Below are 25,680 nucleotides of genomic sequence, written 5' to 3'. Positions count from 1 at the left end.
AGCTTTTCCCTATGCTGACTTCTCACTTGTATGATATTCTCTCTGAGTAGCTTGTAGAATTTCTCTCAGATGGTAGATTATTGATTATTGATGGATTATTATGATCCATCAGACAACTCAATATAAAATCATTTACAGTCACGTGAACTTTTGCCTCAAACAGCAAGTTTCACTAATCACAGCTTAGGAAATTTTTCCAGGATTTACATCTCAAATTTAAATTTGTCCTGGTGTAAAAAAAAATTGTTAGAGATTATTTCTATATACTTGCAAATTCTCAGCAAGCCATAACCCAAACAAGCTTTTTGGCAGATTTACACATTAAAACAATTACCAGCAATAGCCAAATTGTTTTAGCTGTACCTAAATTATGAAGAGTTGCTTAACGTAACTGATACAAAGAGTTTACCAGTTTGAGACTTGAAACAAACCAATCAGGTTAACCTCACTTTTGTTAAATGCATTTTCAAATTACTTTACACAGAGAATCAACATCTCATTATTAACAGTTAAAACCACAAGTTTAAAAGAGAGGACTTACCCAAGTTTAGAGGCTGGCTAGTTTCTTGACCCCTTCCCTCTCTCCCCATGGCTGCTGGGGGTGGGGGATGAGCAGGATATGCCAAACCTGGGTGATGCTTCCAGGCAAAGCCTGGGGCCTCCCAGGGCCCAAGGCCATTACCAGTGGGGCCCACACTGTAGTTGCTGCCCCTCCCACCTCCTTCCTTTCTGCAGGTGGGGGAGGGTGAATTCAAAGTTGAGGGGGGGTGTGTGAAACTCTCTTCTATGAGAAGGATTAACAGATACCCTCTTGACTCAAGGGAAGGGAATGGGAAAAGGGAGTGACCCAGGTTGTAAGGAGGTGTTTCAAAACTCCTTAATGATCGGTCACAAAACCTCCAGAATCTGCTGAGATGTTTTTAATCTGTTCTAACTTTTCCCTGTAACCTCCATGAAGGATGATTCAGGGGTGTAGAGGGAAGGAAGTAAGCCTCAGGGAATCAAAAAGCACCTGCAGTTTTCCCAATTCCCTAGCGCTGAGAGAATGGACAGAATTGGTCATAAGCTTCTAGATAGATCGTCCCTCCTTGTCTTCTGTGCTGCAGAAGCTGTACCCAGGTTCATGGCCTTTAACCAAACCAGTGGACTGAGAGCGTCAGGCCTGAGTGCAAGACAGCCTCGTAACTGTCTGCCCAAAATACCTCCAAGCCTTCCTGGGTGCTTGGAGAGTGACCCCCAACTTCAGGGCAAGAAAGAAGGGGGGGAGGCTTACATACCTTCTAGTCTTCACTGGAGAAGAGCTTGGGGTTAGGCAGCTTTCCCATATGGGCTACCAAAATATTGAGGTTTAGGGGCTTAGGGGTACTGGGACCCTAAAATCGCAACACATGTGTCCTGTCCGAATGACTTTGACCCGAGCCTTCTTTCAGCCAAAGACAAGGTTTATTAAAGATCTGCCATAATGGCCAGACTCTTCAGGAATCTCAGCATTTGTATCACTAATACAAGCAGGCCAGATTTTAAGTATCTGAGCCACTAAATTTCTTTACCATACTTCTCTTCCTACCTTCTAACCAAAGTCATAGGAATTTTGAGTTGCTGTAGTTTAACTGCTTTAAATTGCTCTTGCTTTCTTATTAAGAAAATCTGATTTATAGATTAAAGCAAGGTGCTATTATGAGAGTAACTAAGTAAACTAGTAAGTAGGATTATATGATGAAATAATTTCTATAGGCTTTTCCATCTTTGATAGTTATGACTATCTGACATTCAGCCAGCTCTCTGGAGAGTGCAGATATGTATTGACAACATAGAATGAGGAAACAGAACAATAAATGATTTTGACATTTGTGTTAAACATAGTGATACTGGGGGGGGGGGGGATTGAAAGAAATTAAATCTAACCCTAAGCAAACTAAATTAACCTAGGAAATCTAGCAGACCTATTAAGCTACTATGTCAATTGTAAGATGAGTTTCACCCCACCATTCCCCTGACCAAAGGAAGGAAAAAAGAAAGGAAAGAACATGTATTAAGTGCTTGCTGTGTGGCAACACTGTTAAGCTGAGTACTTAGACCACATATAGAAAAACTGAGGCAGTCCCTGCTCTGAAGGAGCTGATATTCTAATTGGATGTCAAGACATCTATGGGAAGGTTCAACTGCAGGCAGAAGGAAAGGCCTCCTCATTCTTTATTTTTTTTAATGTTGTAAATTCTTTATTTCTTTTTAACATGTGTTTTTAAAACTTTGGGTTACAAATTTTCTCCCTTCCTCCCTCCCCACCCACCATCACTGAAAAGGCAAGCAACTCAATACAGGTTATAGATGTGTAGTCATGCAAAACACTTCCATAGTAGTCATGTTGTGGGAAACTAAGTATATTTCCCTTCATCCTATCCTACCCGACATTTATTCTATTCTCATTTTTGACCCTGTCCCTCCTCATAAGTATTTGCTTCTGATTATCCCCTCCCCTATTCTGCCCTCCCCTCTATCATCCCCCTGCTCTCTTGTCCCCTTCCCCCCTTATTTTCCTGTAGGGTAAGATAGATTTCCATACCCAATTGTGTATGTCATTCACTCCTTAAGCCGAATCCTATGAGACTAAGATTCACTCATTCCCTCCCACCTTCCCCCATTTCCCCTCCACTGTAAAAGCCATTTCTTGTCTGTTTCATGTGAGATAATTTACCCCATTCTACCTCTCCCTTTCTCCTTCTCCCAGTATAATCCTCTCTCACTCCTTAATTTTATTTTCCAGATATCACCCCTTCATCTTCAACTCATATACAAATACAAGACTCAAGTGAAATGTGAAGAGGTAAACAGGAAAGAGAAATCATAAGAGACTTATTAAGGTTGAGTCTTGTATTTGAAAGTCAAATTTTCTATTCAGCTCTGGTCTTTTCATCAAGAATGCTTGAAAGTCCCCTATTCCACGGAATGACCATTTTTTATCTTGAAAGATTATATTCAGTTTTGCTGGATAGGTGATTCTTGGTTGTAATCCTATTTTCTTTGCCCTCCAGAATATTATATTCCATGCCCTACGGTTGCTTAATGTAGAAGCTGCTAAATCTTGTGTTATCCTGATTGTGTTTCCACAATACTTGAATTGTTTCTTTCTGGCTGCCTGCAGTATTTTCTCCTTGAACTGGAAAATCTGGAATTTGGCCACAATATTCCTAGGAGTTTTCCTTTGGGGATCTCTTTCAGGAGGTGATCGGTAGATTCTTTCAATTTCTATTTTGCGCTGTGGTTCTAAAATATCAGGGTAGTTTTCTTTGATAATTTCTTAAAAGATGATGTCTAGGCTCTTTTTTTGATCATGACTTTCAGATAGTCCAATAATTTTTAAATTCTCTTTCCTGGATCTACTTTCCAGGTCAGTTTTTTTTTCCAGTGAGATATTTCACATTTTCTTCTATTTTTTCATTCTTTTGGATTAGTTTTACAGTGCCTCGAATTCTCATAAAGTCACTAGCTTCCAATTGCTCCATTCTAATTTTTAAGGAAGTATTTTCTTCAGTTAATCTTTTGCACTTCCTTTTTCCATTTGGCCAGTTTTGATTTTTAAGGCATTCTTCTCCTCATTGGCTTTTTGGAGCTCTTTTGCCATTTGGGTTAGGCCATTTTTTAAGGTGCTATTTTCTTCAGTATTTTTTTTGAGTCTCCTTTAGCAAGCTGTTGATTTCTTTTTCATGATTTTCTTGCATCACTCTCAGTTTTTCCTCTACTTCTCTTACTTCTTCTCAAAATCCTTTTTGAGCTCTTTTATGGCCTGGGACCAATTCATATTTTTCCTGGAGGCTTTGGATGTTAGGAGCTTTGGCTTTGTTGTCTTCTTCTGGTTGTATGTTTTGATTTTCTTTGTCACCAAAGTAAGATAATGTAGTCTGACTCTTTTTGCACTGCTTGCTCATGATCCTGGCTAATTACTTGAGTTATAAACTCTTTGTTAAGGTAGGGGTCTGTTTCCAGTGTGGAGAATGTACTGTCCTAAGCTTCAGGGGTTTTGTGAAGCTGTTTTCAGAGATACTTCTAGGGACCTGTAAATTTTCTTCTTCCAAGGTGCTATGATCAAGGGCGAGGTGTTTATTCCTTTCCTGTCCTGTGCTCTCATCTATGAGTGATCACAAGTACTCTTTTTTGTCTTGGAACTGTGCAGAGGATTTCCTCTATACCGCCACTACAAGCTCCACCGTGCCAGCGCTCCTCCTCACCCCAGGACCGCCACCCAGAACTGTGACCCAGATCCAAGCACAGGCAAAGGAAGAGAATCCTGCACCAGCAGAGAGATCCCCGCAATCCCCTTCTTATCAGCCACTCGATTCCCCCTCAGTCTGTGGGCTGAAAGATTGGGAGGCAGCCGCTGCCATGGGGCCACACTCAGGGAATGGTGCTGGAACTCCATAGTACTTCTCTCTCTCACCACAGAGACAGTCTTTCCCCACTGACCTTTTAAGTTATCTTTGGTGTTCATGAGTTGAGATGTCTGGAATCCACCACAGCTGCCTGTGATTCAACCCTCTGAGGCCTGCTTCAGGTTCACTATGGCCTGTGCGCCCATGCCAAACTGCATTCCTCTCCCAGTCTGGCGTGATATACCTTTCCGATCAACCATCCAGGCTGTCTTGGTCTGGAAATTTGTTTCACTCTGTCTTTTTGTGGGTTCTGCTGCTTTAGAATTTGTTTAGAGCCATTTTTTATGGGTAATTGGAGGGGTTTGGGGGACAGCGCAAGCAAGTCACTGCTTTTACTCCCCCATCTTGGCTCCACCCCCACCCCCTCCCCAGGCCTCTTCATTCTTAAGGGCTTCAGTAGGTCAGAAGGCAAGACTGGGTTCCCAGCAGTGTAGCAGCAGATCAGATAATAAGGCCTGGTAAACACTGAGGTGCACTTACATGGCAGCTGGTAAATCCTGGTATAAAATCCTTTACCAGAAGGATTGTCATTACTTTTTCTTGCTCATCCAGCTGATATGAGTGTTCATACTTGCTCTGAACTCAATTTTCCATAGTAGTTTATGGACATTGTTGGCTTTTGGTCCCCCTTCCCCTAGGGAAAACTATTGATTAATTATTACAAACAGCTTAATAGTTTTTTGTTTTTTTAGTGAAAAATGTCAATGAAATAGTTTACAATTATACGAAAAACTGCCACTTGAACCTTCTAACTTTGGCCCTGATATTAAGTTCCAACACCTTTCCCTACTGATCAAATACTTCAGCTAATGCAAGGAGGCATACCACAGTAAACGCCTGAGTCAGGAAATGAACAATTAGGAAACCAAAACCTCTGCCTTGGTACATTAGAAAATTCTTTTTGACATGGCATAATTAAATTATCTTTGCACTATTTCTCTCTCCCCCTCCCCTTCCCCTCTCCCTGTCTCTCTTCTTCTCCCTGTCCCCCCTCCCTCTCCCACTCCTGTTCCTGTTTCCCTTCCCTCTCCTCTTCTGTCTCCCCTTCTCTCTCCTCCTCCCTCTCCCTCACCCTCATCTTGTCTCTTTTCCTTTCTCCCTCCCTTTCTCTCCTTGTTTCTGACTCTCCCTCCTCCTTCTTCTCGTTACCTCTCCCTCAAACTCCACATGTCGAAAACAACATTTATATCTTTATTGCCAAACCTGCTCCCATTGTGAACACTACTGCTTGTGAACAAGGGCACTGAAAATCCTTCTAGTCACCAAGGTTCTCCACCTCTCTGTCATCCTTAATTCCTCACTCTCATTCATCCCACATATTCCAAACAAATAGTTACCAGTTTTGTAGTCTCTATTGCTACATCTGTTTTATATATTGCCTCCTTTATATTCACAAAGCCACTGTCCTGTTTTATCTAAATAGCCTCCTGTTTGGTCTCCCTATCTCAAATTTCTCCTTACTTCAGTCCATTCTTGATATCACTGCAAAAGGGACTTTCCTAAAGTATACATCTGATTGTGTCTCCCCCTCTAGTTAGTGAACTCTTGTTTAGTTACCTCTAGAATCAAATACAGACCTCCTTAGCATTTAAATCTCTTCACAGTCTTCTGCTTTCCTACCTTTTTTCTTGGCTATTACTGTCCTCCATGCACTCTGAGTCCCAGCCATACTTCCATATTGGTTCTGCATATACAGTATTCCATCTTCAGTCACTGTGTCTCTGTGTATTGGTTATCCCTCATGCTGAGAATGCTCTCCCCCTCACCTCCTCCTTGGAATGCACAGCTTCTTTCATGACAGCATAAGTATCATCTCTGCATGGAGTTTGTCCTGATACCCATAGCTATGGTACATGTTCTCCCAAAAACTACCCTGTATTCATTTTGTATATGTTCTGTCGACATAAGAAAAAAATATAGAGATACAGATAGGTACATGTCATATATAGTATAATATAGGTACATATGAAATATTATATATAATATGTATGTGCATGTTACATATGTGTATATACATGTTATCTCCCTCAATAGAATATAAGCTCCTTGGGGGCAAGGTCTATTTTGCTTTTGTCTTTGTATAGAGCACTTAGTATAGTGCCTGGCAATTAGTAGGTGCTTATTGATCAGTCTAGTGTCATATACCTGTTGTCAACCTTTATTATTACTCAGTGAAATAATATCGGCTGGTTTCTAACTTATTTTTATAGGTTTTGACTGGTTTTCATATGTTCTGAGTATGTTTATCAGACCTCTGCCTCCTTTTTAGCTAGGAAATACTAACTTTTTTCTAGTGCCTTAAGATAATGGGCTCTAGGATGATGACAGCGATGCCTATCTTTAATCTCTTATGGTATTACTTTGATCACCACTAATGAAGGAAATGAACCTCTTTCTTAAATGTCAAAATCATAATCCAACGAAGAGGCTACTATAGAACCATATATTAGGACTATATATACATCTAGATTGTTGCTATTGCCTTGTGACTTTTTTTCTGGAGAAACTATGACTTTGGATATAAAGGACAGAACCAAAAGTTACTAATAGGCGGCAGTCCTTGAAAGATCATGGAGAATGAAAGAAGAACAATCCATGTCACCAGCTGAGGATCAGCAACATTATCTGCCAGTTCTTTAGTACCTGAGCAAGTCATTCATCTAGGTCTGGTGACAGGAACAAAGCAAAGGCAGTTGTATACTAGCTCAGTAGCTCTCCTTAGTGTCCCTATTAGTCATTTCTGTTCTGTCCTTTTTAGTCCGAAGATCATTCTCCTTGGTAGAGAAAACAGAACACTTCCATAACAAAGAGGATTCCTCTCTTTTCTGTGCTCTTCCTCTTTTCCCCAGTAGAACTTTGGGTTATCCCTCGCGAGCTTTAGCACTGCTGGCACAAGTCTACAATGCTGTGGCACTTCCCAAAAGAGACTTTATTTTGTTTTCTCTGTGTAACTTATTTTAAACTGAAGTTGGTTAGTGAGTTCCTTTTTCACTGACATTGATCTTTCTAACCAGTTCCCCTTTTTCCTCATAGTTGTCTTGTCTCTATGAAAATTCTTAATTCTGTTGTTGAAAGCTAGATGTCACAGCAAAGAGAGCACTAAGTTTTAGCCTCAGGAAGACCTGAGTTCAGATCCCGTTTCAAACACTTACTAGCTAGCTGGGTGACCCCAGGCAAGCTCCTTAACATCTCTCAGCCTCAGGTTCCTCTTCTGTAAAGTGAAGGGGCTGGATTTGGTATCTTCAGAGGCATCTTCCAGTTGTACATCTGTGGTTCTATCGCCATACCTCCCCAGGCTAACTTCTGGAAGCAATGATGTTGCAGTGTTAACATGACCATCTGTGTTTCTGTTACACATGATACCTACTATATAGCTATAGGAGTCATGACATGAATCCAGGGACTCAGAATGTCAGAGTTGGAAGGGATCTTAGAGGTCATCTACTCCAACACGTGCAAAAACAGGTAACTCTTCTTCAGCATCACCAAGTAGTCATTTAGCCCAATTGTTCTGGGGTTCCCCAAGACCCTTTCAAGGGGGTCTTTGAGCTCAACACTGTTTTCACAATAATACAAAGATGTTTAAATTTCTAATATGGTAACTATCAATAGATATAATTCATAAACAAAAGCTAGTTTGGGGTGTCGGTCATTTTTAAGAGCATAAAGTGGTCCTGAAACTAAAAAAGTTTGAGAACTAGTGATCTAATGATTTACAGAGATGTAGATGGGCAGCCCGCTGAAGTGGCCCATTTTAGGTTAGCTCTGATTGTTTTGGAAGCTTTTCCTTACATCAAGCTAGAATCTGCCTCTATAAATTTTGGTTCTTTACACTGGGGCCAGTCAGAAAAATCTGGTCCCTCTTCCCTGTGAGTCTTTCAAACACAACAAGACAGTTTTCATGTTCCCCTTAATTCTTCTTCTCTCTAGACTAAACGCTTCTAGTTCCTGAACCAGCCCTTTAGTATTAGGTTTTTAGTCCTTTCACCATCTTAGTCACCCTCCTCCTAGATGGTTAAATCTTGACTAACATATTCTTAGATAGTTCTGGTTTTTCTAGTTGCCAGGGGTCAGTGTTGACTCATAGTGCGTTGCTGATTTACTAAAGCTCCCAGTCAGGCCTCGCATGAATCTAGCCAAATGTCCCCCCCTGTGCAGCATTTCTGTAGTTTATTTCCAAACCTAATGTAGGACTATGCATTTACCCATATTAAACATTGTTTTATTGGATCCAACCCATCTTTCCAGAATGGTTGTGATTTTGATAGGCTTCTGATTCTATCATCTGCTTCTGTTTCATCTCTCTCTCTCTAGTTTGTGTTATCACAGATGTCATAAGCATACCACTCTAGGGGGCTGTATCAAGTATCTCTTTGTATTTTCAGCCTCTACCATCTGACTTGTTAGTGTTGCATATTTAGTATACTGAATTGAAAATTGTTCTGTCCAATACATAGATTCCCGAAAGGGATAATTCCTTTTTCTTTTTCACATATATTTTTAGGCATCCACTATGTGCCTGGCACTGTGCTGGGCAATAGTGATACAAATGTAAACTATGAAATTATCTCTGCCCTCAAGGAGTTTATGTTCTAAAAAACGTCAACTTAGGTGCACATTTCTAACAATATTCAGTTAATTAAAATGCAGTTATTTCACCATTAATTTGATCCCCAAAGGGAATATTCACTTATCTGTTCTCATTAGTTTTGCCTCTGTAATTAGGCATTGGATTCCTATAGGTTTTTCTCACCAGTGCTGTATCAAGGTATTTTTGTTCCATAGGCCATATTTGAAGACTATGTGTTCTTTAGTGTTACTGTTTACTGGAGGATTTGAACTTTAATTGTAATTAGATGCCACTTACCACAACATTCAGAAGAATTCTTGCGTTTATAATATGTGCATTTATAGAAATTAATATTTTCAAGTGCTCCTTATTATGCTTCTGTGTGTGTTATAGAGGAAAGAACACTGGATTTGGAGTCAGAGGTTTGTTAGTTCAGTCGTTCAGTCATACCTGACTCTTTGTGACCCCATGGACCATAGCATGCCAGTAATGTCCATGAGGTTTGCTTAGCAGAGATACTGGAGTGGTCTGCCATTTCCATCTCTGGTAGATTAAGGCAAACAGAGATTAAGTGACTTGCGCAGGGTCACACAGCTAGTAAGTGTCTGAGGCTGTATTTGAACTCAGGTCTTCTTGACTCCAGGCCCAGCTGAGCCATTTAGGGAGCCATGTAACTAGCTTGGAGTCAGAGTATCTGGGTTTGAATCCTGAACTCTGTTTAAACTTGGGCTAATGATTGTTCACTTAACATCTCTGGGCCCTATTTTCCTCATCTGTAAAATGAGAGAATTGGACTGAATTGCCTCTGAGGTCCTGTTCAGCTCCACATTTGTAATCTTGTTGTCTATTTTAGGTCCAAAAGATCCAAGACCTGCCTAAGTGGATATTTTCTTTGTGTGCTTACATCTCTGCTCTTTTGTTGATTGAGATCTATTGATATTTAACTTGTAGGTAGGATTCAAAGTTTGGAGGGACCATGAAGATCCTGTAGACTGACCCTTCCATTTTACAGAGGAGGACATTGTGATCAGAGAGGTTTGTTACCTTATTCAAGATCACCTGGGCCAGGAAATATCAGAAGGATGATTTGAATGCAGATCCTTTATAAATTCCTTGCTTTTACTTCTGAAAATTATGTCTTGTGGGAGCCACTTCAAGAGAGTTAAAGGACACTAGATTGGGATTTATGAGGCCTGCATTCTAATGTGAATCTGCCACTAACTAGATGACCGGGGGCAAATTCCTTAACTCTCTAGACTCTAGTTACCTGTTCTGTCAAGGAAGAGGTTAGCCCAGTTGACCTCTAAGGTCCTTTCCAACTTTGCATGCTTCAGTAAAAACTTGACAAAAGGCTAGTGGTTTATTCACAATTACTCTTAAATAACCATAGTCCATTCTTCCTGTAAGTCAAATTTAGGGTCTTTTGGATACTTATTTCTGGTGTCTTACTGACTGGTGTGAGTTATGGAAAGAACAAGGCATTTGAGGGAGTACAAGAAAGTGTCTCATTTATTCCATCTAGTGTTATGTTCATTTTTTAACCCCTAGAGCAGTAACTCATATTTCCTATATAGTCTATTAATTATGCTGTCACTATATATAGTGGCATAAGTGTAATCCCAGAAAACAGTAGGGCTGAGGCTGATGAATTTCTTGAGCTTGGGTGTTCTGAGCTGCAGTGGGCTGCGCCAGGCAGGTGTCTTCACCAAGTTTGGCATCAGTGTGGTGAGCCCTCAGGAGTGGGAGGCCATTGGGTTGCCAGGAGGGATGAACCAGCTCAGAGTGGGTATGGAACCAGTCAAAATTCCTGGGCTGAACAGGAGTGGGATCAGGACTGTAAGTCATCCCTGCACTTCTGGGCGGAGTGAGATGGGAAGCCCTAATATTAAAAAAAAGTGCTCAGTCTGTCTCTGCCCAGGCTCACATGGTCACCGTCCTTTGTTGACGCAGCTTGCTGTCATAATTTGTTTTGTTTATTTTTGTTATGATGGATGAGCTTGGTGGCCAGTGGCTAGAATGCTGGACTTAGATCACATGAGTTCAAATCCTACTTCATTACCTTACCTGCCATGTGATCCTGGACAAGTCAGTTAAGTTCTCTCAGCCTCAGTTTCTTCATCTGTGAAACGGGGGTACTTATAGCCCCTACCTCTTAGGGATGTTGTGAAGCTCAAATGAGCCAAGATTTGTAAAGCACTTTATAAACTTTAAAAGCTCTATATGAATGCTCTTGGTGTAGATTCTAGCCCCATATTCAATTGAGTAATCATTTATTAAGTGCCTGCTGTGTGCCAGGCACTGTGCTAAGTCCTGGGGATACAAAAAGAGGCAAAAGACAATCTCTGACCTCAAGGAGCTCATAATCGCATTACTGTTTCTTTTATGCTAATATCTACTCTTTGAATGAGGTTTTCTTACTGACTTCCTGTTGATTATGTTACATTATTTGGCATAGTGGCAACTTTTGAACTGTATTGCTTTGTATACACATTCTTCTATTGCTGTTTCCTGGTTAAATTAAATTTATTCAGTACAATCAACTCATTTCTAGCCTCAAAGTAAAACTTGCATGACATCAAAGAAACCAAAAAGCCAAAGAATACCTGTTTTTGTGTTAAAACTGTCGGATATAGTTAGAAAGAATGTAATTCTTAACCTCAAATCCAAATCAGGATTCTGTTTAATTAATTGATTTAAAACAGGTTAAGTAATTGGCTCCTTGATTCTTTGTCTTATTGGTTACTCCTAACACAAGAAAGAAAAAGCCTTTGAGCCACTACTTTCCCTGAATCTTCTCCTAGCTGTTTGAGTTTAAAATAATATCAGTGATCTTGCTTCACTGGGCTTAAGATTGTTGCATGTGACAACACAGGTCTCTTGTTTTGGAATTGCCGTCACTTTCTAGAACAGCCACCCTGTGCTCCTGCCAGCGTGCCCTGGGTTCCCTTGCTTCATATTACATTGGTACTGCTTTGTCAGGGTAGAATTCAGCCTCACAGGGTTGGAGTCAGTCTCTGCTGACCTCCCATCATAGTACAGCATGTTCAAATCCCAGAGAAGCCAGAAGGTTATTCGGCACATTCCTCCTCTCAAGCATGGAACCCTCACTTTCCTCGGAAACCGTATGTTGTGTATGTGTGTGTATCTGTCTTCTTTGATCTCTTCTCAGTCCTATAATTCTGCCGTTTCAGGTGGGGGCTGGCTTAATAGACATGTGGTATGAGCTGAGTAGGTGAAACTCAGCATTTTTTTTTTTAGTGAACAGTTCAGAGCACTGGAATTTGTTATTCTGAATTTTTTTTTTGTCGTTTTGTTTTGTTTTCTTGGGGGACTGTGGTAACTATGAAATGAAGAAGCATGTGTTTTTTACTCCTGGCTGACAATTTCCCCATCCTTATTTTCTCAAGAGTGCACGGTCACTATCAGATCACACTTCCCCATTCCTCTGGATTTTTTTCACCTCTCCCCTATGATGGACTGTTTAGATACAAGATAAATTTTAGTCTGTAGGTGAAGAGTTACTTAAAAATCATAGGTAATCAGGCTGCTCATTCCAGTTAAGTATTGGATCTGAAAAAGTTTGCCTTCAACTATTTGAGAAGTATTTATGTTCATGTTAAAGATAGCTGCCAAGCATAACAAATAGATATTTGAGTTGGAGCTATTTGAAATAATGTTACTAATTTTTAAAAATGAGGAACTAAGAGACAAGGGACCATGACACCATAAAAGGTTAAGAACCCTTAATTCTCATTAACATTTTCCTTGGAAAATTTAAAGAAATGCCTTTTTACAAGGACCTGGGGATAGGCTGATTTCTAAAGTAGAACGTTCACCTAGCAGTGCTGAGCTTGGTGTTAGTATCAGCCGAACGGGCACCTGAAATACAACTGGCAAATTTATACAGCAGTTATGGAGCAGGATGGAACCTCTCCTACCTGGTGTAAGTTGGTATGAATCCAACCCTGTCTGTGCCAACGCAGCAGATATCATCTTACCTCCCCATTGTTTTTTTTCTAATGTAACCATTGTTTTAATTTTCACATAGTCTTTAAAAATTGATTTCTTGAATGATTACAGTGTATTTTTCTAGATGGCAGGTACTAGTTGGCCTAAAGCTTAGTGAAGACTGAACATCCTAATTCTTGGTGGTGAAAATGCTACTGCTGTTGACCAGTTTGAGTTGGGATTGTCATATGGATCTTTTCCCACAAAATTTAATGTAAAATTTATTCTTTTTAATGTCAGCTTTGTTGGCAGTTTCCCCTTTTCTCTCTCCATACCTCTGGGCTCTTTGCCAGGCCCCTCCCTCTCCTACTCTTTGTTTGTTCTTAGACTCTGCACATCTTTGTTTGTTCTGGGGCTATACAAGGTCAGCGTACTGGCCACATGTTTTTGGGCATCACAGCCAAGATTTTCATAGGAAATCCCTAGGAGAAAAAGCAGCAGTAAAATCAAATATTATAAAACCTTAACTTTAGCTCCTTTCTCCTTTATTAGACCAAGAAAAAAAGGAAATAGGCACAAAGAATATTTAAATAGGTTTTAGCTAGGCTGATTTTCTTTAAGTTGCTATGGCAGCTCAGAAGAATAGTCAGTGTAAGACTTACTAGAAAATATAACTGTTGCCATTGTTGTTGGATTTGGATTAAATTGGTCCCTTCTCTCCATCCCCGTATTTCTTTGCCTAATCTCCCTCTCTGTAGACTCTTTAATTGTAATTTCAATTAGAAAAATATCAGTAGAGCCACTGTTATAGACATTGTCCAGAGGAGAGTCTGCCTGGAAGAAGGATCCCCTCTAGATTTTGAGGTCCTCCAGATACTTCTTTGTGGATAGCATGTATGCAGATTGCATAAATCCCCAGAATATCATAGGCCCTTCTCCTGAATAAGAGTCACCAACTACTCAAAAGTTCAAAGCTCAACATTCTACACAGGAAAAACAGTTGATAAGGGATTCTCATGGTTCAGGCTGTGATTCAGATTTGGATGAATAGCCCACTGCACTGAACTTCTGTTTGGGGCAAATGCTGTAAATTAAGGATTCTTAACCTTTTATGGTGTCATGGTTTGGAACAGTCTGATGAAGCTTGTGGAATAATGCTTTTAAATGCATGACACGAAATATGTAGGATTATAAAAGAAAACCAATTGAAATAAAGATGTAATTTTTTTCTCATCCAAGTTCATGGACCCTCTGAGATATAACCATGGATCTCTTGCTGTGGACTCCGCTCATGTTGTTAAGAACCCTTGCAATAGATGTACAGTGAACTGGGCCCAAAACTGAATAGGCAGAACAGAGTAGGCTGGATTGCATTTAGGATCCTGCTGTGTTATCAACAACTACCAAGCTTCTCTTTTAATTTAATTTAAAAATTAAATTAAAAAAAATTTTTGAGGGGGGCGGGGGGCAAGGCATTCAGGGTTAAGTGACTTTCCCAGGATCATACAGCTAGTAAGAGGCCAGATTTGATCTCAGGTCCTCCTGACTCCAGGGTAATTGCTTTATCCACTGCACCACCTAGCTGCTCTTTGCTATTTTGGGGAGGGTAGAAACCATCTTTTGAACACCCTTATTTTTATGGTACTGCTTTGTAATGGCCAATCATGATATCATAATATCCAAAGAATAAAGAATAAAATTTGTGGACCACTCAAAAGGCACTAGAGAAACATTTAGGAGCATAAGTTGATTGTAGCATATTACCAACAATACTTCTACATGAGGAGCATTGTAAAAGGTCTAGCTGAAGAGAAGAATGACCTGAGAAGTAGGTGAGATAACACCAGTGGCCTGTGGGTTGCATTGTTATGTGCTCAATGCTAAGAACTCTAGAGGAAGACCACTCACACTTAGGGTGTATGCCTGGTTAAAAATTTATGGGAGAATAGGAATAAGAGTCAAATGGGATGTGAAGGTGTGGATAGGTTGCTCTCTGAACTGTTATTAATAATAATAGTTAATTCTTATATAGCACTTTAGGGTTTGCAAAGTGCTTTGTCTACAGTACTACATTTGATCAGGAATACCTACATTAATGAGATCGCATCCCTTGAACTCTTCCATCTTCCTCACCCCCTGCATCCAGACAGTTGCCAGGTTTTGTTGACTGAATCTGTACAACATGTCTCTGATTCTTTCAACTCATACAACTATCACTCTGGCTCAGGTTCTGCCTTCTCCATTCTATTGGAGAAAAGCCCCATGAATCATCCCTTTGGATCAGGCCAGAACTCCAGAGATGAGGGGCCTTGGCCTCTACTTGGGAGACAGTCCTCCCAAGCACTGCCCAGATTCTTGTCTTGTCCTGCTGGGATTTTCTTATGTAAAATATTGCTTAATTTAAAAAAGATCCCTCATTTCTTGAAAATCTTTGCTTTCCAGATGTTTTCTAGGTTTTTTCTTTTATTAATTTTATAATGGAACTTAACTGTATAACTTCTTTTCTGAAATGTAATGTTGCCTTGGAGTTAGGAAGGAGAAAGCCTGACACATGATAGCTGTGTGACTCTGGGCCAGTCACTTAACCTATCAGTGACCTAGACCATTGGTATGAAGCTGAAGTAGAAATGAGTTCCTGAAGGCTGTCTATTGACTTAGAAAGCCATGTATTAATATTATTTATGTTTTATTGTATTGTTATTTTCTTTAATATTTCCCATCTTCTCAAGTTCAAATCCTGCCTCAGACGCTTACTGGTTGTGTGACCCTGGGCAAATTACGCAACCCGGTTTGCCTCAGTTTTCTCATCTGTAAAATGAGCTGGGGAAAGAAATGGCACAGCACTCCAGTATCTTTGCCAACCACACCTCAAACGGCGTCACAGAGAGTCGTTCATGACTGAAAAATGATTGAATGACAACAAAACTTAGGTGTAATGTTCAAGCACTTAGGAATAATATTCTGTACTACACAGGCCTCAGATACTCTTTAACTAATCTGACTACGATTTGAAAGGAACTACAATTAAAAAAAAAGACAGATACCATTATTTAACCCAATTTGTCCTGTTTTTGTTTACTTTAGCTTGAATTGTATGTGATTAGTTGAGTATAGTTTAATGTTGATAAATGTTTATTAAATTGCATTTATAGCAAAATTAGAAACATCCCAATCCTCTATCAAGTAAGAAATCTTAAAATTGACACAAACAGCATTCCTCTTAAAAGTGAATGGACATCCCTGAATCACTGAGACCAATACTAAGAAAGGAAGGCAGCTATTATATAAAAACTGTGAAGCTGATTAAAAACCAGATAATCTTAAGATTGACCAGAAATAACCAATAAATTAGGTCTAGGAGTGTTAAGTCTCAGAAGAATAGACATATAGAAAATACCACTACCTAAGTATAAAAAAGGTGAGGCCAACGTATGAAAAAACAAAGCCTTCCTCCATCAGGCTGTCTAATTGCTCTTCCTAAAGTGCAAATAGCATAGTATTTGACACATAATAGAAACTTAATAAATGCTAGTTGCCTTATCAGCTGACCAGTCTTCAAAGAATTTAAATTTAACTTTGCTAGAGCCTCTGTCTAATCCAAGATTAGCTATATTTGTGTATGGTACACACATGTTGATATTTAGCTAATCTTACTCTTAATCTGAGTTTGGACTTAAAATCTAAACCTGCGATTGTATTTAAATTTGTTTTCCTCACAATAAATTATTTGCTTGTATGTAGATTTACTTAATTTTCCTAGTTTTCATTGTGTGTGTATGATATGTATGTGCATATATATATATGTGTGTAGGTATTTATGTGTGTATATCAGTAGAGAGGGAGATGAATTCATTGTGGCTAACCAGGATTTTGAAATAATAATAATAATATTTTAACTTAGTCCTTTCTCCAAAGGAAATTAGAATATGTTTCACATAGGCTGTTTTATTCCTTTGCAGTCAATCAATAAACATTTTTTAAGTGCCATCTATGTGCTGGATATTGTGCTAGGTTCTGGGAAAATAAAGAAAAATGGAACAGTCTTTGTCTTCATGGAAATGATGAAATCTTTGGGTTTACCTTATCACTCTATTCTTGAGTTTATAAAGGAAGTCAGAAAGAGAAGGACTGAACCTGTGATTTCATTAATATAAGGGAACTCCTTATCAAGGACACTCCTGCCCAATACAAGTGGGCACCTTCTCTGAAACTTACTGGCTTAGTTGCTGCCTAGAACATGAAGCAGTTATATGACTTTCCCAGAGATCACACAGCCAGCAGGTGTCAGAGGTGGGACTTAAGCAAGCCAAGTCGTCCTGGCTCCAAGGTTGGCTCTCTATCCACTATGCTGTGATGCCTCTTGTAAAAGAGGAGAGAAAATCTCTAACATGCTTCCTGATTTGTGAGAAAGCAGGTTTCAAAGTGTTTGGAAGAAAGATAGATAAGATCCCAGGGAATATGAGGCTTCAGGGTAGGTCAGTAGAAGGAAAGAGAAATGCTCAAGTGAAATTCTGAAGACACGAAGGGAAACAGTTTCAATGAAGAATGAAATAAAACCTAGGGTTTATCTTAAGAAACCAATGTAGATGTATAGGGAGCTCACCAACCTACTTAAATTTTTAAAAAATGTACAGAAGGTAGAAGAAACAAGGTCAGGTAATAGAAGAATATAAAAGTTTATCACAGTCCTATAAAAGTAATGTTAGGAATGCTAAAGCTTGGAATGGGTAGAGGCTGGTAAGAAAAGCTAAGTAAAAAAAAAAAAGAGGCAGATGGGGTTGTTTAAGCTATATCAATCACCCACACAGATATGAAGCACTTGGGCTAGGTGCTGGGCTTACAAATTCAAAGAGTGAATCAATCCCTTCTTACAATCTAACAGGGAAACTAAGTACAGAATAAATGTAGACAAAATAAATGCAAACTGGTAAAATTATATGGGGAGGAAATAGAGGATTGGGAAGAGATGGGACCTTCGTTTGGAATGGATAGGACAATAATGACTAACAGAAAAAAGTAGAGCAGTCCAATTCTTACTCTGTGTCTGTTTTCTCTGCAAAGGACAAAAATGACTAACAAGTAATTGATACCCAGGATGAACAAGGAGATAGTGGGAGACCACCTAACAGCCTGACCCAGATGTACTATAACCTTAGATCTTGAAGAACTGGCAGATGTGATTGTTATTCCACTCAGTGATATTTGAAAAACCGTGGGAAATAGGAATGGAAGATAGGAGGAGGACAAATATTACAGTTTTCAAAACAAGGAAGAGAATAGTGTCTGCAAACCTTAGGCCATTAATTTTTACTTTGATTCCTAGGAAAATTGTAGACTGGGTCATTAAAGAGATGGTTAATTAATATCTAGAAAGGGAAGCAGTGATTTCAAAGAGCCAACATAACTTCATCAAGAACAGATCAAGCCAGACTAATTTCATATCCTTTTATTACAGGATGACTAGAATAAGAAGACAAAGGAAATGACTGTGGATTTAGCTTACCTAGGTTTTAACAAAGCTTTTGATAAAACATTTCCAATTCTTCTTTTGTAGAAGATGTAGAGATATGTTTAGACAATAAAAAAGTCAGTGGATTCAGAACAGTCAGGTGGCCAGCCTCAAAGAGTAGTAGTTTATGTTTCAATGTCATCATGGCAGGAGGTTTTCTTGGCCCTGTGCTATTTAACATTTTAGTCAGAAGAATTGGATCAGTGTATAAAAGACATATTCATCACATTTGCAGATAACCAGGGGTATGCTGGAGCCAGCTCGTATGGGCTCATGAGAACCGGTTGTTAAATTGTCAATGCAAGCTTTTATAATTTAGAAACTGGCAAATACTATAATCACGTCTTGATTTGTTGTTTTGTTGCTTTCTAGACTTAAAATAATGGAGAAAATATTAATAATGGCCACAGAGGAAGTGGAATTATTGATAGTTAAAAAGAATAAATACGATTAACAATATCTTTTCAGTTTTATTGCCCACCCCTCCACCACCACCCCCCCCAAAAAAAAAGAGAAAACTGAAAAGATATCATCGGTCGATGCTGGAAAAATCTGTTTGTTGGGACAAACAGTAAGGGTTTTGTACTTCTGTTTTATTTTTCCTTTAAAAAAAAGTATTATCTCAACTAACATGAACTTTGATTAGTACTGTCCTTTTCCAACTCTAAAGATAAGTGTTATAAAGATAACTTGGTATCAAATAGATCAAGCTGTTATCTGGGTGCAGAGTTTTGATTCTGTCAAAAGGTTTTTCAAATGAAACACTGTTCTTGGGATCAGAACATGTTTTACAGAGTAATTTTCATTAAAAAAAAATCAAAAGCACAAAGGTGATTTTGCTAGGCTGTTACTATTGTGGAGTGGGAGGATGAGGGCAATATTTTCCCCAATATTACCTAAAGGACTAAAGTCAGAAAGAGGTCAGAAAAGAATAAGAAAAGCTTCCTTGTTAACTTTTTATATACAATGCTAAGAATATAGAGTTTGTAAAGTGTATTTGTCTTTTTTTCCTTCTCTTTTATGTAAAATTTTTACCTTCTGAATCTAATTTGCCTGATGTCAAGAATATATTAATTATGTAATGATACTACAAATTTCTTTCTGTTCTTCTAGGATTTAACATTAACCATACCAAATATTGTTTCTAGCTAATGTTATTAACATTATCATTTTTCAGTTAGCATAAGTTTTAACATAATAAAGAGCTTCAGTATTATATTCAAAGCCTTAGTCTCAGTACTTCAGTGCTCTTTATTTATTTTTATTCATCCTGTCAACAAAAGTTCAAGATTTGCTCATTAATCTGGAAAATTCATTGAGTTGAACCACATTCACATTTTATCAGAATGAATGCTACCTTTGGAGTGAGATGTTGGTTCTACAGCTAAATCTGTGTGACCTTCCCTTATCCAAGGCTCATTTTTCTCATCTGTACAATGAGGACTGTTGAACTAAATGATGAGTAAGGTCCCTTTCAGCTCAGACCTATGACTCCATTTTTCATCCTGAACTTTTTGGTTCTTTTTGGGAGGAGGACAGAGACTGGTAGAACCTGTAGAAACTGACCCTTTCCTGGGAAACTGAAATAGTTCTGTAATGAATATACCTATAATAAGCTGGAACAGTGCCATGTTCCTAATAAATAAATAAAAGTCAGTAAGGAGATTACAAACATTTTAAGATTCTATTCCTATAACCAAACACATCTATAGACCTAATAAATGCAAAAACATGTTTTTGCTGTGACACGATTTATTTTATTATTTCGATCACCAGGTTCTGTGGCACAGTATTTAGAACATTGCATGTAGATCAGGAAGATGGGCGTTAAAATTTGACCTCAGACATCACTAGTTGTATGACCTTGGGCAAGTCACTTCACCCCTCTCTGCCTCAGTTTCCTCACTTATAAAATAGAGATGATAACAGCACTTTCCTAACAAAGTTGTTGGGAAGATAAAATGAGATAATATTTGTAAAGTACTTTGCAAACCTTAAAGCACTGTATAAACATTCACTCATCATCATCATCGTCGTCATCATCATCTCTATCTCTTGCCTGCTTGGCTACCCATCTTTTCCTTTATTAAGAATGAAAATAGCCTTATCCGGTGTTCTGTCACTGCATTCAGTGATCTCATATTTCACGTGGATTCCAGCAGGGCCATAGAAACTTGGACTTTGCCACTGGCTTTTATATTTCAGTGTTAAGCAATCGCCTGCATTTAATGACCTTATTGAATGCTAATAAGAACTCTTCCTAAAATCACCTCTCTGGCCAGAAACTCAGTACAAGATTTAGAGCTGGAAGAGATGAAATAACCATAGACTCATTGATTTCAGAGCTGGATGGTATCTGAAGAGGTCATAGAATGTTATCTAGAATGGGCCTTAAAGCCCATTTAGCTCAGTTTCCTGATTTTCCAGATGAAGCTGAAGCCCAAGAAGGTGATGATTTGGCCAAGCTCAGATTGATAGTAAGTGACAGAGCTGTAATTTGAGCTCTAGTCTTCTGATTTATAATCCAGTCCATATTCCAGATATCGCATGGAGTTTTGGTATCACTGATTCCATGAAGCAAGTAATCTTAGTCGTGTTGTCATTTTCAGGGTCTTTTAAAATGGCTGATCCTAAGAAAATTATGTGTTTAATCATGCTACCTATTATGTGGTATTAAGCAAATGTTAATATTGAAGGTTTTGGGGAAGAACCATTTCCATTATAAAAAATATTAGTAATTGTTTCTTCCTGATATTTTCATTTCATGTTGCAGAGCATTACATTGTTTCTGGATAGTCCAAATGCTTCAAATTTGTTATAATGTAACAAAAGAAATGCCTTTTAATTTGGTCTTCCAATTCTAGGTAAATGCCAGTGGGCGGAGATTTCCTTCCCTTTGATACAGTATCTAAGTTCATTATATAAGTTGTTAGCGACTGGCACCTTAAGCAAAATACTTAATGAAGTCTCTTGATTTCTCCCCTGTCCCCCAAAAGAAGTTAATACCTGTTCTTTTTATACTACACAAAAGTGAAGGAAATAAAAAAACATGATAAGGGTACTAAAGTTACATAGATCTCGTTAGCCATTACAAATTCATACCTCTTTTATGGTATGGATTTGTGGAAACTAGGAAAAGTTCATTCAGCTTTTAAATATTTTCCCCAAGTTTATTCTAAGAAAGATGAAGAATGCTCTACAATCTGATCTGATGGTTACAGGCAGTCTGAGTTTGCAGAGTTAAGTCAACAAATATTTATTGAGTACCCACTATGCACAAGACATCTGCTAGGGCTGTAGGAGGCATGGAGTGTAAGTTCTAACCTCCAAGGTGCTTGTAATGATTAAAACAACAAGGAGACGGCCTAAGGCGACGTGATTATCAAAAGGAAAAATAACTAATAAGAGCCATAGTTTATGTGTTGAAATATCACACTCCAGCCTTTTAGAAGTAAAGCGTAATTTCCTAGGGAAATAGCTGTGCTCCTCTATGCCTGAGGTGGGGTGGGAGAGCATAGGAAGGGGGTGGAGGGGTGTAGCTTTCAACCTCCTCCTACTATCACTTTAGATATTGACATAATAGAAAGGGTTGGACTTGGAGCAAGAGCTGGATAATGGGCTGTACTGCCAGTCCTTGACATCAGCAAAGCTTGGCATCCTTTTACAAATGTGGTAGTTAATTCAGCTTCTCTGGATGCTGTTGGTTATTTTCTTTTGTGAAGTTCTGACTCCCATTCCCAGAATTGACACTTTCCTGGCTCTGCTGTCAGAAGCTGCTTACCACCACAGTTGGATGGCATTAACCATCTATCTCTCTATCTGCACATGTGTATATACACAGACAGACAGACAGACAGACACACACACACACACACACACACACACACACACACACACACACTTGAATACATACATACACTTATAAGTCAGTGTGACACTGTTCATTCTTTGGACTGAATTCCCTCTCGATTACCAGGTCCTGGCCTCGATTTCTCATTGTACTTCTACCTTCTCATGAAATTATTTTTAAAAAGACCAAATAAAAAAATCCAGAGAGATATTTTTGAGATCATAGTGGACAGTACTGGACTTGAAGTCATTCTGACCTTGGGCAAGTCACTTAACCTAAACCTGTTTTCTTATCTGTGAAATGGTAATGGTAACACGTGTAGCACCTGCCTCACAAGGTCCTTTTGAGGTTCAAATGGGATACTATATGTAAAGTGTTTTGCAACCCTAAAAAACTTATATAAATGTCAGTTATTATTAGACAAAATCCATAAGCAGGGTTCTCCAATAACTAGGTGATAGAACAGGACCTCATCCATTGTGGAATTACATCCTCTTCCCTCATCTGCCCTCCCACCGTATCCAGTAATAGGTTATTATCCATAGCATATTACCATTTCAGATATCCTTAAGAGTACGTAGTGTGTGTCATTTCCTAGTCAGCTTCCCCTTTCTCTCTCTTGCCTTTCTTTCCTACTCATCTACCCCTCTCATCCCAACTTTGGGACTTCTCTGACATCTCCACCATGCTGTAGGAAGCTCTTTCATCACTCTCCAAGATCCCATCAGCCTTGAGACTACACCTCGTCACACTTCTCAGGCCATTAGAAGGTGGAGCCATGAATTCCAAAACTTCCTCTTCAGCAGGAAGCTCATCTCAGACTCCTCATTTCTCACCTGGCTATGCTCCTTTGGGACTTCTCCACCATGCCTCCATTATCTTCTCCCATCAGATTATAACTTCCTTGAGTTTGGGGACTGGCTTTCTTTGTTCATATTTATATGCCTGGCACCTGGCACGTAGTAGGCGCTTAAACATGTGTATTGGCTGTTGGCTCATCACACTGCCTGATGCAATTTCTCCTTTGTTCATTTTGCAACTTTCTGTTCTCACTATAGCCTCTCCCCCACCACACACACCTTTTTATTCTTTGAGAAAACATGGACAACTAAGCTACAGTGATGCTAATTGACTGTATTGGTATAGATTTGTTAATCCCAACAGAAGTCATTACATCTTTTTTTTCTGCTTTTTTCCCCCTTGAGGATCAATGTTGCTATAGATTTTTCTGTCCCTAAAATCTTATGTCTGTACATCATCTTTGGTAATTCTGAAGTGTTTATTAGTTTTCAAATAGTATTTATGCTGATCTGATTCTACAGAGATATAGTATACTGATAATTGAAATATTACAGGAGTCACCTGATTGCTAGCTAAGACTCTTAAATTTTATTCTTTTTCACTTAAGTGAATCGATTTTTCAGCTTTTAGAGCTTATATGATACTAATGTTAGTTTGGAATTCAAAAGTTCTAGCTGAGTTGTTCCTTAACATATACTATTCCCAGTTATTGTAAATATAATTTCACATAATGTATAATTTCACGTTTATAGCAGCTTATATTAAATGCTAACACAAATTGCAGTTGTGACATATAGCACTTGGAGACATTTAACTTTAGATAAAATGTTATGCATTTCCAGCTGCCTGCTAGGACACGTCTTTCTCTCTGTCACTTCAAACTCAGTATAATCAAAATTGTACTATTTTCCCTATCAGTTTTCCTTTTTCTATTAGTGAATCAACATTTTCCCAGCCTTAAAATTTTAGTCATCTTTAATTCATCCCTTTCTTTTATCCCATATATATAACCAGTCATCATTGCTTATTCTTTCACAATCTTGTCTATTTTTCAGCACCCGAGTCCAGATTTTTTTTCTTATTTCAGTGAAGATGTAGTGAAGAGTCAGAAGAACTTTGAATCCCAACTGCTAATATTATCTCTGAAAATCATCTTGTATTTATTTTATATATTTTATGTACTTAATTATGTGTAGAGGCTCATAGATTTAGAGCTGAAAGAGACCTTAAAGGTCATCATAGACTAGCCTCCTCATTGTACAGATGAAGAAACTGAGGCTCAGTAAGAATAAATAACTTGACCAGTGTCACATAGTATCTGAGGTAGTATTTGAACCTAAAACTCTACTTTTTAAAGTTAAGCACTCTACCCACTGTGACACACTGTCTCTCACATGTCTCCCTGATAGAATATAAGCTTTTTGAAGTAAAGACTGTTTCACTTTTATACTTTTATCCTCAATGTATAGCACAGTGCCCAGAACATAGTCAATAAGCATTTATTAAGCATCTAAGTGCTGGAAATGTAAAGAAATCTATCCACAGACCTTTAAAGGGCCCCACTTTTAAAAACTCTGTATTTAGTGCCTCAAACCATTATTTGGAATTTCTTTATACAGAAAGTATAATATAAATAAAAAACCTAAAGTTTAATTTGTCTTCTTATGCTATTTGTCATGAAACCAAAGTTGTAGCATTAGGTGGCTTTATTTCAGTTTATAAAATAAACTGTTAGGTCATAAGATCTAGGTCTCCATAATCCTCTTTGTACTGCATCTGGTACAGTGCTACCTTTAGTTAAGTACTTCTTGATCATCTGCCCATTCAATAGAAGCAGTGAAATAAGTTTTGTTCACTCATTGTAAATGTGCATTTGATGGTTATTACGTAAGCTGTGAGACAATATGTCCATCACTCTAGAAATGGTTCTTTGGTGCTATGATATGATTTATTACTCCCATCTAAAGTAGGCATATCATTTTTCACATTTGGAAAAGTTGCCACTAAAGAATTGTAAGCTTCTTACTTTTATTTCTATTATTTAAGTGTCAGCATCACAAGGAAGCTGAGTTAGCTAGTTTTCAGCAAAATTTTACAGCCCTATCTTCTCCTTTTCTAAACACTCACAGTTATATCAAAGACAGATTCAGCAATCTGCTGTTTTGAGGTTGAAAGGCTTTTCTTGGTGGAGATGATTCCAAGCATTCTAGGTTGTTTTTGCCTGTTTCTTGTTTAATCAGATTAGTGGTGAGTTTATCAATTTTATTTATCAATTTTATTAGTCTTTTCAAAGAATTACCTTTTAGTTTTATTTACCATTTCCATGGGGGAGGGAGTGCTTCCAATTTATCTATTTTCCCCTCTAATTTTTAATATCTTCTCTTTTGTGCACATTTTAGATTTATTTGTAATTTCCTAACTTTAAAATGCATATTCAGTTCATATATCCTCTTTTTATATTTTGGTATGTTGTTTCATCATTATCACTTTCTTTTATATAACTAATATTTCTATGGTTTGTTCTTTGATCTACTCATTATTTAATATTTCATTGTTAAGTCTCCATATGTGTCTC

At 38.3% G+C, this 25,680-nt stretch overlaps 1 protein-coding gene across 7 annotated transcripts in view; it reads left to right on the top strand.

The window, feature by feature from the left end:
- TMCC1 (transmembrane and coiled-coil domain family 1) overlaps positions 1-25,680 on the top strand; it is a 284,028-nt gene that overhangs the window by 193,636 nt on the left and 64,712 nt on the right. Inside the window, exon 1 of one of the 7 annotated variants that reach the window (XM_020981118.2) lies at positions 11,967-12,119. The exons of 5 other annotated variants lie outside the window; for them this stretch is intronic. In XM_020981118.2, coding sequence (XP_020836777.1) covers positions 12,093-12,119 — 27 coding nt within the window. In that variant the 5' untranslated portion in view covers positions 11,967-12,092. Of the gene's footprint in view, positions 1-11,966; positions 12,129-25,680 lie in introns of those variants that run through there. One more of the 7 variants, XM_020981117.2, reaches the window with a different exon arrangement.

Source organism: Phascolarctos cinereus, unplaced genomic scaffold, assembly GCF_003287225.1.
Source record: "Phascolarctos cinereus isolate Bilbo 61053 unplaced genomic scaffold, phaCin_HiC Scaffold_4;HRSCAF=312, whole genome shotgun sequence".
Classification (NCBI taxonomy): Eukaryota; Metazoa; Chordata; class Mammalia; order Diprotodontia; family Phascolarctidae; genus Phascolarctos; species Phascolarctos cinereus.
Note: the sequence above shows the minus strand (reverse complement) of the source record. Positions and strands in the feature narration are given on the sequence as shown.